The sequence below is a fragment of the Formica exsecta genome, unplaced genomic scaffold (assembly GCF_003651465.1).
Source record: "Formica exsecta isolate Colony F162 unplaced genomic scaffold, ASM365146v1 scaffold425, whole genome shotgun sequence".
NCBI classification, from domain to species: domain Eukaryota; kingdom Metazoa; phylum Arthropoda; class Insecta; order Hymenoptera; family Formicidae; genus Formica; species Formica exsecta.
In genome coordinates, this window is record NW_021851492.1 from 841,645 (window position 1) to 855,957 (window position 14,313).

The window sequence follows — 14,313 nt, forward strand, 5'->3', positions numbered from 1 at the left end:
ACTGCATAAAGAGAGTGGACAGTCGCTCCAAAACTCACATCTCGAGAGCGAGCGGTGTAATACCGCCGCGTAGCCAGCGAAAGCCAAGGAACCGAGAGTCGCCGACAAAGAGAGAGAGGGAAGACAAAGAGAGAGAGAGAGAGAGAGAGAGATACACGTACGGAACAGCGCGAGGGCTTCGGCCAATGTCGGGCGATTCCGCCGACGCTCGGCGCTCGAGCCGCCGCCAGCCGAGTCTGCCGACGCGAGACGAACGGCTCGCTCGTCGCTCGGTCGACAGACGCGTCCGCGACGCCGAGTAGCGAGGTTGTGTTCGTTTACTCCATCGACGAGAGAGCCGTATCTCTCGGGCATTCGCGTCCTTATACTCTTAACTTGGCTTGACGGTCGTCGCCGCGAGAATTCGATAGTCGTGGTATCGATGCAACAGTGGTGTTTCGTTCTTCCACAGATATTTCGCCGATTCGGATACCTTCTCGGAATTCCGTGGGAATCGTCGCGAGTGCGATTTTGAAAGTGCTATTCGACGCGTCGTCAGTGCTTAGAGGATACTGTACAGTGCTTGTGCCGAGAGGGGATAATATCACCCTAAATATTGTGGGATTCCGTCGTACTCATTGCAGTGAGATTTACGCTGTGTAACTAAGATCTGCGATCGACAGTCTTCGCATCTCCGCGTCTCGACAGATATGTACGTGAAGGCACGAGAATCTTCCTCGAGACGTCGCGCTTAAAAAGTGTTAAAGTTATGAATCCGCCGATCTAGCGTCGTCACGGAATACTCGTTTTACGCACGCTCCACGCATTCGTGACTGCCGCCGAGAATCCGAGCTTCGACTCTAACATGTCGAGCGGTGTCGCGTGCATTCGCCGTATCGAATGATCGACGGCGAGCGACGGGTAGCTTCGCGCTCTGCGACGATTCCAACCAAGAACACGTACGTCCGTAGCATTTCGCGTTTTTGTAGCGTCGTAGCGGCAATTCCGCGATCAGCATCGTCGCTATATCATTTCCAAAGAATCTCGGAAGGAAAACTGAACCGATGAACGATCTGGTAAGCTGTGCTCCGGGCGAGAAAAACACAGGCTGGATCCATGGAACCGGTGCTATCATCTCGGATACCATCGACAACGACGCGCCGAGAAAAACGAATCGCGTCTGATTGCTCCGACTTGGATACGTGTAAAATCGAAACCTCGTCGATACGTTGAATCTACGATAATATCTCTCGTTGAATATTAAAAATCGTCGAAGATCATTATATTGGATTTTCTCGGGATGACAGTGTGAAAGCGACGGGAATTATACTGATAAGGTGGATAAGGAGGCGTCGCAGGATCGCCGCGACTCGTCGACGAAAAAAAACAACGGTCAAAGTGGAGTGTGCATGTGGCGGAGGTGCGACAGTGGTGGAAGAAGTAGGTGGTCGTTGTGGACGACTGCAACGAGGTCGCGGGCGAAAGTGCAACGGGTGCTATTGGTGTCGTTGGTGGTTGTTGTCGAGTCCGAGTGCCCGTGGTGACGGTGCTAGTCGTCATCCACGTTGTTACCATGGTTTCCACGTCCTTCGTAACTCTGGTGTTCCTCGTGTGTCTACAAACGGTACTACTGTCGACTGTGAGCAATTGCGCCAAGACGATCAGCATGTACTGGAACACCACCAATTCCATGTAAGTGCGAAACTACAAATGCGTGACACGCCTTTTCCCTTAAGATCCTAATTGCCGCGACGAAACGAGGAGCCTATCATGTTAATTCTCCAGTGTAGTTTTTTAAACGAAAAAAAGCGAGAGAATTTCTCTCTCTCTCTCTCTCTATCCCGCGAATTCGTAATCGCGTTAGTTTGTTTGTTACGCAATGATAAGACATTGGACGGGAAAAATGAAAAAAGTTTGGTGAGAATTTCACGATTAACTCACTAGTCATGGAGAACGCGAAAAAAATAATGAATTAAGTTGTATGCGGCAGTAATTTATTTTCTTGAATAATTCTATTTTATAGAAATTCCTGCATATTTTCTTATCGAAATATGATATCTTATTTGAAAATTCTGCAAAATAAATAAATTCCTATCAAAAAACTGTTGATAATGAATTTTTTTAAACTGAAATTATATTGTGCGGAGCAAAATCATTTTCGTGCGAAATATTAAAAATTCTTATCACACATTTAATTCTAAATGTGGAGTAAAAATTTGATAGTCACTCTTACACTTGTGTTAAATGTGCACTAAAAAAATATAAATCTCTTTTCGTAACATATTCAACAAAGAATACATGCACACAGCTACATGTGAACGGACAAACTCAACTTTATCCGCTTCTCGTACCGGCATCGTTTAGAAATTTTCTTTAAAGCTCGAGACCTCATGACAGATCTTTTCCCGGCATTTTTCTCTGCCACCGCCCCGATGTCCCAATCTTTCCTCTTGTCGTTAGCGAATCGCGCAGGCGAAGAGAACTATACGTGCATTTGGCGCGTGTGCCAAGACGTTTAAGATCGTCCGTGTGTATGTTTGTAAGCGAGCATTTTGCCGGCAAATCGATTTCTCACGGCGGGACCGGCGTCGTCGTTTCGAATAACAGGCACCCTCCCGCTCCCTTGGTTGATTCTCGCTCCATTCACTTCCGGCGCGCTTTTATCGTGCCGGGCGTGGTATCATCGCGTCTGCCAAAATTGCGGCAGCGGCGCCGCATATGTGTATGTACGTATGTACGACTTTAATGCGCTGGCGAATTGGCCGATGTCGGTCGTGGCGAGGATTTCCTCCGTGACGTCCAAATTGCAGACGATCGTGGAGAAAAAGAGAGGCGGAAGCGACGTGTCAGAAGCGCGCCGGGATTATGGCAGGCGCAATATTGTAGCCGATGTTGTGCCGCTGCTGCTGCTGCTGCTGCTGCTGCAGTCGCGAACGTGCTGTATAGAACACTCGATGCAAATCGGAGGAAAGTTCGTTGTAACGGTAGTGGTAACCAATCCTGTGATTGACGGAAGAGAAGTAATTTCGTAACTAAAAGTCCGGAACTTTTCGATATCGAAAATTTCGAAGCCCGAAAGTTGAGAATTTCTGAACCGCGAACTGAAAATTTCGGAAATGTTAGCTTTAAAGTTAGGAGTTAAAAAATTTCTGGCAATTGGGATATTTCGATAGTTTTATACACACACGTGAACAATTTCGAATATATCGAATTTCATTTTTCTCAATGTTGCAAGTTTCGAACTGCAAAAATTTTCGAAATTGAAAATCTCTACAATTTTACCAAGCAACGTTATCAATCTCGCTTAATCCAATATGTAAAGGATATCGTTTAATTCGGACGAAATATCTTTCTCTAATAGGATATATATCTTTGCATTGACGTGAAACGCTTTTTGGCAGTAATTGGTCGATAAGAACGGTCAAACACGACTTATCTAATCGAGAATAGACGCAAAACTTCAACGAATCGCGCATGCATGCATGTAAGTGTATGCGTGTAGATATGCAACATTGTGACCGACTTTGTAGCTGAACTCCTGTTCGCTTGCCTGCATAACTACGCGATAAAGTTAACTGTCATAGTCTCGTAACGTTTTCTTTCTTTTTTTTTTTTACTACAAACACGAACCTTATACCTCGTTAACCCCGACAATTTCTTTCGTCTAGTGTGAAGCGGTTTGCGTAATTCGCGACAGACTTTTTGTTCTTTGTCCTCGACGACGAGAGATATGTATGTCCTTCCGACTGTATTTGCTTGGGCTATTCGTATTTTGCATCTCGAATCCACCGATCTTTCGAGTGTAACGTCTCCATTTTTGCGCCATGGTAAGAAGCTGGCCAATTTTCTTCCCAGATCGAGATAATTTCGATCAACGACCTCAATTAATGATGTCAATTAACGTTTGATCATTTCAACTGCTGCTTTAATGTCGCATCAAACTCCGATAACACATCTTTCTTTACCTCTTATCTTTAATCTTACATCAGATGATCTAAAAATCTCAATCTTACACACCTCTAATTATCCAGTGAAAAGACAAATGTCCGTTTCTTCGCTTTCAATCGCGATTACAAACTTGCGTTCTGTAACCGTTTATAATTGCATCTGTCGCTCGCTTAACGGGATGATTTTTATTTTGTCAATTTGCTTTAACTTCGAGGTAGAGTGTCGCTGGCACAGGAAAATCCGGACGTGTTCTATTCTCAGCTTACGAAGACCCGGCAAGTCAATCTTACCCTGACCTGACTTTGACGATCACGCATGCATTACAAGCCGGTTACGGTTTCTCGGTGAGCAAGCGAATGCGTGAATCAGTGAGTGAGTGAGCGAGCGTTGCACGTTCTCGCATACGTGAATCCATTTCGCTCAGGAGAAGGGACGTTGTCAGGCGTATGAAGGGGCAGTAAAAAAACGCGCGCGCCTTCTTCGCGAGGCCCGAAAAAAAAAGAGTCCCGAAACGTGCAGCGGGGAGAGGGGACGTGACAAGGTGCAAAAAAGGCGCCCGGGCAAAACGGGAGGTCGTAAATCTCGGCCTCTTATTGGGAAATCGAAATTCGTTTTAAGAAAGCTATCGGCCGCTGGTGAGAAAACGAGAGAGAAAAAGAGACAACCGATGCCGCTTGATTATCATAAATCTGTTTCCGCGATGATCGCAGCAACTATCGAATGAAGCGTGAACTCCGACGTTTACTGCCTGTTCGAGAATGGATCGCTCGAAAATGATTGCCGCTCTCCGTAAGCTTTGTACGGTTTATTAAAAGAAGAAAAGAAAAAAAGAGAATTTGTAAAGCATGTTCGCGCGGGTTGTGCAAACGGTGACAGCGTCTATTATGAGAGCCATATCGTGCTCCGTTTTTTAAATCGCTATACGAGATACGCACGCGAGTCTCTCTCTTTTTCTCTCTTTCTCCGTCTGTGTGTCACTTTTCATGCAAACGAGCGAAAAACGGCCGAGGACGAGAAGTCGTGGCACATCGCCGTTGGAGACTTCAATGCTAACAACGAGATCCGCGCTGCTAGATTATTGAACTCTCTGCTTCTTCTTCTATCTCTTCTCCCTCCTCTCTAATGATATCGCGGATAATTTTATCGCATTCAGTAACGGCAAAAAACTAACAATTTTGATGCTATTAAATCTGTTCTTTTTTGTTATACTTTATCTTAAGCACAATCTTTCTTTTTATAAAATTTAAAGATACGCCTGCTTTTTGCTTATATTTCAATAATAGTGTTGCTATAATTATACAGATACGAACATTTCCGATATTGTAAATAAAATATAATTTTTTTTACCAAGCGGTTATTAATATTTTTATGCAAGTATAATGCTTCTTCTTCGTATGCTGACTTCTTGCAACGTCGTTTATATCGTCACGATGAAACAATGATATCCGTGCTAGCCGTAACATCGTTTCCGAGTTCTTTTTTTTTTGTACGATAAGCCAGTAGATATAATCGATATCTTCATATAAATATCAGGTTTCAAGTCTGGTGACACACTTGCCCGGTCACACTGCACTCTAATATTAGTTTTTTGTTTGATTAATACATCCGATATACCAGACCTCGACGTCGTTACGAACAATCTTAATGAATGGCGAGCATTGGCTCGATACCAAGCGGCCAAGTCGAATACCCGGAACTCGCGACCGCAACCTATTCGTCATATCGCTGGAATTACCAGTGTCGGGATATGCTTAGTAGGTGGATTTCTATATGCATCATTGTATAGATGCGACTGGTCGCATCTTTCAAAGAATTCGTGCAGTGAATTCTGCAACCGTATACGTGTATCTCTCTGTCTCTCTTTTTCTCTTTGCGAGTTTGTTCCGTTTCTCCGAACACGCGTGACATTGTCGACAAAATTGCTGCTCTCGTACCGTCTATGTAGATAATGTAAATTATCTGATACGTGTTGAATATATCGTTACATGCGTATACTAAATCAATGTTTTGGTTAAATTTATTATTGTAAGATGATTATTTTTTTTTAGATTTAAAATTACTGGACAACGATCGTTAAAGGAAAGATATTAATTAATTTTCCGCGAAAATGCGTCTACTCGTTACACTTTAGCCCACGGATCCCGTTATTAAATTGCCATGGTACACATGGCGAGAGAAGCTCGTTTTTGAAAGCCGCAGAAGCTTTCTTCTATTATCCGCCTTCGTACCTTCGGGTACCGTGGCGCTTTACAGCACCGAGTATTAAAGCAACATCGATTTACAGCCACCGCAAATCAGCGGTTTCCCGAGGAAACTAGTACCCTCCGTTCCTGAGGATTGAGAATTCGCTGGTCGATTCGTGGAAATAACCCATTGCTTGGGCGCGCTACCGTCATAGCGAATCACGCGGAAACCAACGGATGTTTCAGTCACGACGAGCCATGAACGGCATCACGTAGGCGTAAAAATACTCATATCGGAATCTTAATCGCCATTAAAATGAACGTTGCTTGTCGCCGTAAATTTTAGATATCGCGTTAAACACCGATTGCACGAACAATATTCTATAATTCAATCGTTTTGGATTATAAATTCAATAAATTATATAAATATACTTTTTAATCGCGTAGATAAAAAACCAACCGTTGCTATTAAACGGGAATTGATATACGTGTCAATGAATTTTCTTTTAAATATCTCACGAACACAAAAATTTCCCGTTATCGCTTGACAAAATATATATATACGTTGTAATAGCGAATAAATCATCCACAATGGCCGTAAGATTAAAGTTTTCTCATTTGAACTTTGACCGCGGAACTCGGTGCCACCAATCACCTTCCTTCGACGCTTATTAGCGAAAGCAGGTCAGCTAGAATACGCCAGCGAGTTCGAAGAAGATCCAATGTAGCACGCGGATGCTGCGCGTCGCCAGTAGCTTCGCACCGCGGGCTATCATTACGAGCGGTGTGAAATTCCGTATACACGAACGCGCGTCCCTTAAATCGGCGGCTTCCCCGAGCAAAGTAACGCCTATCTTTCGTCTCGAAAATTGAAAATTCCTAGGTGAATTCGCAGCGATAATTGTGACGGCCGCCGCACGTTTCGCATTTCAAACGATTCAAGTACGAAGGGAAAAGGCCGAGTCCGCGTGGCTATTGTGATTATAGCGAGAAAAAAAATATAATTTAACATACACGTTATATCGTTAAAGAGAGACGACCTATTTTAGGACAAGTACGAGCAGCGTCAAGTCCGAGAGAGATGAGAACGGTCGGCGCGAGCGCGGCTTAACGAGCCGCAAATTAATTATTCATCATTAAAGTCTAACAGGCTGTCACGTCGAGCCGAGGAAAACGAGAAGCGAGACGCCATGGCGACATTTACGAGTACGCGGACAGCGCGTAAATATCTCCGTGAACTTGCGAGACACTTTCTTTCTGTCTTACGGTGTCCTTCGTGTTCATTTTTTTTGGATCGAGCGGCGGCGGGCAATATATGCCGGCGGACACGACTGGTCATTATAAACTCGTTTAGAGACTTATTTATCCGTGTAATACTTTTTTTTTTCGAAACATATGTCTAACTACTAATACGACGCTACCGTGACTCGATGCAAATCCTACTTCATTATCAAATTGATGATACAATCATAATTTAGTAAATCTTTATTTCCGAAAAACGGCATGATATAAGTGTCGGAAGTATTTTTACTGCTAAAAGCAAGAGAACTTTTATAAAAATATTTTTAGTTTTATACATATAACTTGATTTTTGCCAACAAAGCTGTTTTGATTGAACAAAATAAACACGCAGAATATATAGCAAAGTCTGTTGAAGCATATGCCGATGTGATGTCGATAATATTTCATGACTTCAAAGTACAAAGAAAGGCAAATATTCTATGTTTAAAGATTCCACTTTCAGGCTATTGACATTACCGTTATTTCCCCCGATCACTCGATATTTATTCCCGAAGCGATGCAAAAGCGAACCGAGAATGGAGCGCGCGGTGCGCGTTTTCCAGTAATTCAGGAAACTGGTTCCGCGCGTTTGCAACCGTCCGCGGCCAATTCGCGCGGGCACTTTATGAACCCGTTCGTACGGTAAAAAAGTCCTGGCGCGACAACCACACCCGCTAATCGCCACTCCATATTGGAGTAATCCGTTCCGACACCACTTCCTGCTCCAAACACGACGAGCTCGCCATTCGAGCGCAAAGTCGCTCGAGTATACGAACCACATTATACCGTCGAAAAAGTGTACCGTCGCACATTACCGGGACCTTATTACGGTTAATTATGGCGGCAGGAGAGCCTGGAAACTGGAAACTCGACAGGGTGCAGTGGCGATACCGAGCTCTCCGCAAAAGCGAAAAGCCACCACTACTATGTAATCGAAAGAGTATCGTCGCAGCTGCAGCTGCTTCCTGTCGGGGAGGAGCTCTATGACCCACCTCGGGAAAGATGAAGGGCTCGCCCCTGCATCCCCCGTGCGTCCCCCGAACAGCCCCCGTTTACACGGCTTAGAGGGATACTGTAGTGCGTCGACCAGGACAGCAAACTGTAATACATAAAACGCGCGACCACTCAACCGCCAGAATTTACCGCCGTGCCTAATTTCGTGTCATACCACATTGCATGGCAAGGACGATGCACCATATCCGTTTCTGTTATTCGAGGGTGGCGTGAATAATAACATTCCGGATGTCTGACGTAAGGGCTGACGTCAGGCGACGGTGTCGCTTGTGGTTCGCGATATAATGGGGTGTAATTACGTAAATGTAAACTGTCATCTTTTGAGAATGCCGATGTCTCGCCTACATCGAAATTAATTAAATTATTAAATATTATGATTGTATTTTCGCAATAATTATTAGAGGTATAATTAATTCTTTGTCCTTTACAAAGTTAATGGATATTATTTCAACAATTATTTCGCAATTATAATTCAGTATTATTGCACAAGCGTTAACCATGCTCGTCTTCGAAAGCTAACGTCTTATATTCATCATAAATTGATTTATTAATTACAACATTACTTCGCTCTTTTGCAATTGCATTTTAACAGCGTATCGTTACTTATATGTACAAAGTGTCTTTATTAAAAATTGAACATAGTTACATAATATATAAATATAAAGTGTAATTTTTTAAATATGAAAATTATTGATTACATGCACACATTTTATATACATACATTATATGAAGAATACAGTGCCTACACAATTTTCAGAACGATATTTCGCGAATTGCAATTTTTCATAATTATGGCCATGTGGAAACGAGCGACAGCGTCGAGCGCCGAGTACTCGTACAACATCAATAACGAGCGGGACAAACGCCGGTTATAAATTCGCCGTAATGCTAAAAGCCACGCACCATCTCCGCGAGATACCGAGACGCGCTGGTCAGGATTATTAACGATTACATCGATGGGCGATCTCCGGTAACCGAAACCTTCGCGTCTCAGCGGGCGACGCGACGGTTCCCGAAGAAAAACTATATCGCCGGGACTCGGTGTACCGTAACGATCATTATTACGCCTATTAATTCACGCCCACATGCGTACGTACGTACATATGTCGTCGTACACGAACGCGCCGCGTTATCCGCGTTCGGCACGCGATTCCGTCCGCGGGAACGTCATTAATAGCTACTTGGATATCGCCGCGCACTTAAAATAATTGCGGGCCCGCCGCGCGCACGCCGGCGATGCATCTCGAACCCGCGTGCACACACGCGCGTGTATACGTGAGCGCAGCGCGGGATAATTTCATTCCCACGGGAAGTCACGGGCGCGAGAGAGAAGATGCTCATCGACGTCCGTTGGCCCAATTAGCGATCGCGATCGACGTGTCTGCTTGCGTGCAAAATACATGCTCGGCCGCGTTATTCGCGTCAATCTTAACGCGTTGCGATAATTCGGTTACTAGATTGAATATATTAAAGTCGATTGCGAAAAATTCATGCACAACGATTGATAGTTTTTAAATGTTCAAGATATTTGTTTTATGTCACTTTTCTCTAAAATTTCCTTTTATTTATTATATATAACATTTAAAATCATGCATATTTGAAATAATCAATGCAAACCTGAAAACTTTAGTTATTATTTTAAACAAGAATTTCTTATAATGTACTTGTGCCAATCATCTTTACGAAAAATGAAAGAGAGAGAGAGAGAGAGAGAATAGAATTTTCAGATAATTTTATTTAAATAATATATACCATTTAAATGATTTTATTTTCAATTTCTGTATTAGAAATATACCCACACATCTGCTTTCAGTTCCCGTTGTGTATTGCACATAAATAGAATGAGAATCGATTGGGTTGTGAATTTCTCGCGATCGAAACGTCTAATCAAAATTTCTTATACGCTCCGCTCGACGAGCAAAACGTCGAGCGTGCGAGCACAATCGCCATCACGACGCATTGCCTGCCCTTCGTCCTCCCCTTATGATTGCCGTTGCATAGCACACGTAGTGAAAAGCGAGTCCTCGCCCTGGCACGGCGATCCATTCCCTTCTTTCTTCCGAGGCGCGAGTCGTGCGCGAAGAGCGAAGAGCCGTGCTAGCGCGACACAATGGCGATTTCCGCTCCGTCACACCCGGAAGACTCAGTGATTTCTCTAAAGCTCGGTGTGTCGAGGCAGGGGGGACTCGTATGCGACTCGTCTACGAAGCGACATACTACGCGAAGAACGAGGGTGGACGTGGACTGGAGAGAATGCGTGAAGTGCGTATAAGTGCATGTTTCGCTCGCGAAACCGTGAAGGAGATTGCACCTTGGAATCTTTCGTTCAAATGTAAGGTAATAGACACAGGAACGTGTGCGTACGTGTGTGTGATATAACTGTCCTTGGTTTTCGACGTATTCTCCCGAGTTATTCGAATCTTAGGGTGAAAAGATGAAAATAAGTTAAGTTGATGAAAATTAATTAATCTTTCGAGATTTCATTCCTCTTAATTTTTTTTTTTTGATAAATATATTAAAAATATATAGTAAAACGTATAGTAAACGCAAATTCTTAACGCGGTTTATGAAAATAGTAATAGCGATCAGTAAATAAATCAAGAATCAATTGCAGAGTATTTTTCTCAATATTAATACAACCCTATTAAAGACTATAAAAAGATGTCATTCTCGCGGTTATTGCGTATTCGAAATACACATTTTTTGCTATCATATTTCTTTCAACCGCCCAATTGAAACGCGTGTTCCTTTTCGTCCTTCGCCCGATTTTCCCATCCTCCTGCCATAGTCTACGCTTCCTCGTTTCATCCTTCTTTAGAGTTTCGTTCTTTCTTCCATCTTGCTTCCAAATCGAAAGCACTCGCAAAGACCCAAAGAAAGCCCGAGAGCGGGCGGGCTCTCTCGAATCGAATCCCTCGTTGTCGACTCGGTAATTCGAGAAGGATCGAAATAAACCATTATATCGTAATGAGCGGCGCATTCACAACCGTTCCGCGACCGTAAACCTATACGCATCATATGCGTACGTTTGCGTGTGCGTCATCGTAATACATTTATACAGCATCGTTCATAAGTTCGCGAACACTACGTGATACACGCATTAAATGAACAGTCTTTAACATTCGAGAAACCGCGTTGCATCATATAACATTTATTGAAATTCCTGCGAGGAATTTACGCGGAAGTTGCACTAACGATAAGTGGATGCAAATTAACACGCGAGTGTAATGTCAATTTTAAATCTAATTCTAATCCCATCCAGTTATTACATTATAATAACTCCCGATCGTTACCATTGATGTTATCGGCCTTCTGTTTAAAAGATGACATTTATTACTGCATCATAAATCTACTTTAATTTCTCCGCATGCGTGCCAGAGAACTTATGAACGCCAGTGTACATCGAGTTATCCCGCAGAGACATTTCGAGTTTGACCGAGTACGAATGAGGGGCACCTCTTTCGGCACAAGGTGTGATCTCTTCTCTTCGGCTTCGTGTAATTGAGGTATATGCGCGGATGTGCGCGCACTTTTTTTTTTTTTTTTTTTTTTTGTCGCCCCGGGGAACACTTTCTTTATCTGGAAGATTAGTCTTCGCGCGCGCAGCGCAACGTGACTCTCATCCGGGGCCGGGCGCATTGTAAGGGTATGAATGACGTCGCAATTATTGCGGCTGCACTTTGTTGCGCCGCGGAAGACGGAGGGTCTCGAAACGGGGAAGCGTTTAATGAGATAATTTGCGCCCCGAGTGCAGTTCGCGCTGCGCCGACTGCGCTGAAATTTCGCCGCCCCCCGAAGTCTTTAGTATTTACCCGTCTCATTCGCGCAATGTTCTCATCAAGAGAAGCAGAAGGAGAAAAGCTGTTGTACAAATGTAAAAATTAAGAAAAGTTACGGTGTTTAAAAACGCTCGAAGAAAAAGAAACCGAAAATCTTCCATTTTAACGAATCGCACAAACTTTATTATCAATAAGATGTAAATATCATATTACAGTATTTTTTTATTACAAAATCTTTGAAAGTTAATTTACGTAATTTGTCGAAAACATAGGTTTTATACATCACAAATAATATCGTATATCAGCATTGTTATAATTGTAACATAAACAATATTTATAGCATTTTTTTTGTTATTGCTTGTTAAATTAATTTTATTTATTCACCGGAAGAGAACTTTTAACGATCAAAAATTATCTACGTGTAACTTTGCGCCGCTTCGAAACGATCGAAAACTCAGGTAGAAAAGGTCGTTGAACAAGTTATAAGACGAAAAATATTTTAATGCGATGCAAAGCGCGGTAGCATCGCGTCTTTCGCGCGTTGTTCCTAAAGAATATATTCACCGGTAGAGAATCGGATGTGATGCTCGAATCTCAGCTTCCTTGAAGCTACATAGGACGCCATCTCTTAAGACAGCTAGAAACCACGGCTGGCTGCGTTTATAACTCCTTCAAAGAACAATGGCACCGAAATCCCATTTTCGAGCAGCGAGATTTTCTATTATATTACTAAAATCTATTTTGCGTCTAGACAAATTAGACACGTGCTGCAATCTTACACAGATTACAATGTTAATTTTTTGAAATAAAAAAATGTGTAAGAAGACTGGAAATCTTTTCAAGTAATATATATTCACATCGGATTCGAGTTTAAAAATAGATCATCGACGAATCTTTGTCATAATTTTGATATATCTTTGAGTCACTAACATTGTTATCGTCTCTAATAATCGATTCTAGAAAAGATAGTGCGTTCTTTAATTGTGGGTCTTTAAAAGAAGTAAGACAATGAAAAAGAGAGGCCCTTTTTTATCTTGCTTATCAAATCAAGTAATGGAGAAGGACTATCAATTATATAATGCATTTGTGCATGCGATTGTTTGCAGTTCTTTTTTCGTCTTGCTATGCGATCCATTACGTCCTTCGTAATCGCCTAATCTTCTGAAAACAGGAAAACTTGCCAGAATCTTATCTAACAATGCATATACGTGGCGCCTGCTTTAATCTTTTTCGAGTACCTGCTAATGGCGCTTTGGAGATATAAATTCATATCCAACTTCTTCTAGGCAGATGTCGTAAAATCAAAAAATACCCGCTAATGGATCGAAATATTGACATAAGTTTGTTTACAAGAACAACATCTCGACAGATGTTCCGCCGCGCTTTTACAGGCGCCGTTATTATATGCGCTATGCGCCTAACCGTTGTAGCTGTAAATCTTAGAGACGGTCACACTAAATGCAACATACTCTTCAGATAATGGAAAAACAAGAAGAACGTGCAGAAACAAAGAATTCACTACCTGATTTCTTTCGAGGGTCGTAAGATTTTCAACGGTCCATATATTTCGATTTTTAAATACCATTTTTCAAAATGATATATTTACATATATATTTATATGTTTTTTAGCAAAGAAAAGTGTTGAAAATAATATCAATTTAAAAAAAAAGCAAGATAAAATAATTCTATGTATGTATAACTTGAATGAATAACTTGCACTATCTTACTCTATTGCCATGCATGTCGTAAGGGCATTTTCGTCGTCGCGAATAATCACATGCTTGTCGAACGTCATCTAACGTGGAACGACGAATTGTAGAAAACACAAATGTGAAAATTATAAAGAGCACCTGGATAGATGAAACGCTACCTGTTCCGAACGACCGTTTCTTTCTAGATGAGAGAGAGAGAGAGAGAAAGAAAATTCTCCCTCTCCGTATATATATATATCTACGTATATATTTCTTTTTTAATTTTGAGCTTTTCTCGAGACGGGCGGAGGATTAATGGGTATTCGAGGGTCGCGATATACAGAAAGCGAGAAGTGCGGACGGTGACTGTTCGGTCTCTCGCAACACCCCATTCCATCCACCACGGGTTGCCTCGAAGCAGGCATGCCATAATCTAGA

The 14,313-nt window shown here is 42.4% G+C and overlaps 1 protein-coding gene across 1 annotated transcript in view; it reads left to right on the forward strand.

The window, feature by feature from the left end:
* The first annotated feature begins 284 nt into the window (after window positions 1–284).
* LOC115240349 overlaps window positions 285–14,313 on the forward strand; it is a 46,949-nt gene continuing 32,920 nt past the window's right edge. Inside the window, 3 exon segments of the mRNA XM_029815443.1 lie at window positions 285–1,477; window positions 1,479–1,541; window positions 1,543–1,671. Of these exon segments, the coding sequence (XP_029671303.1) occupies window positions 1,389–1,477; window positions 1,479–1,541; window positions 1,543–1,671 (281 nt within the window). The 5' untranslated portion in view covers window positions 285–1,388.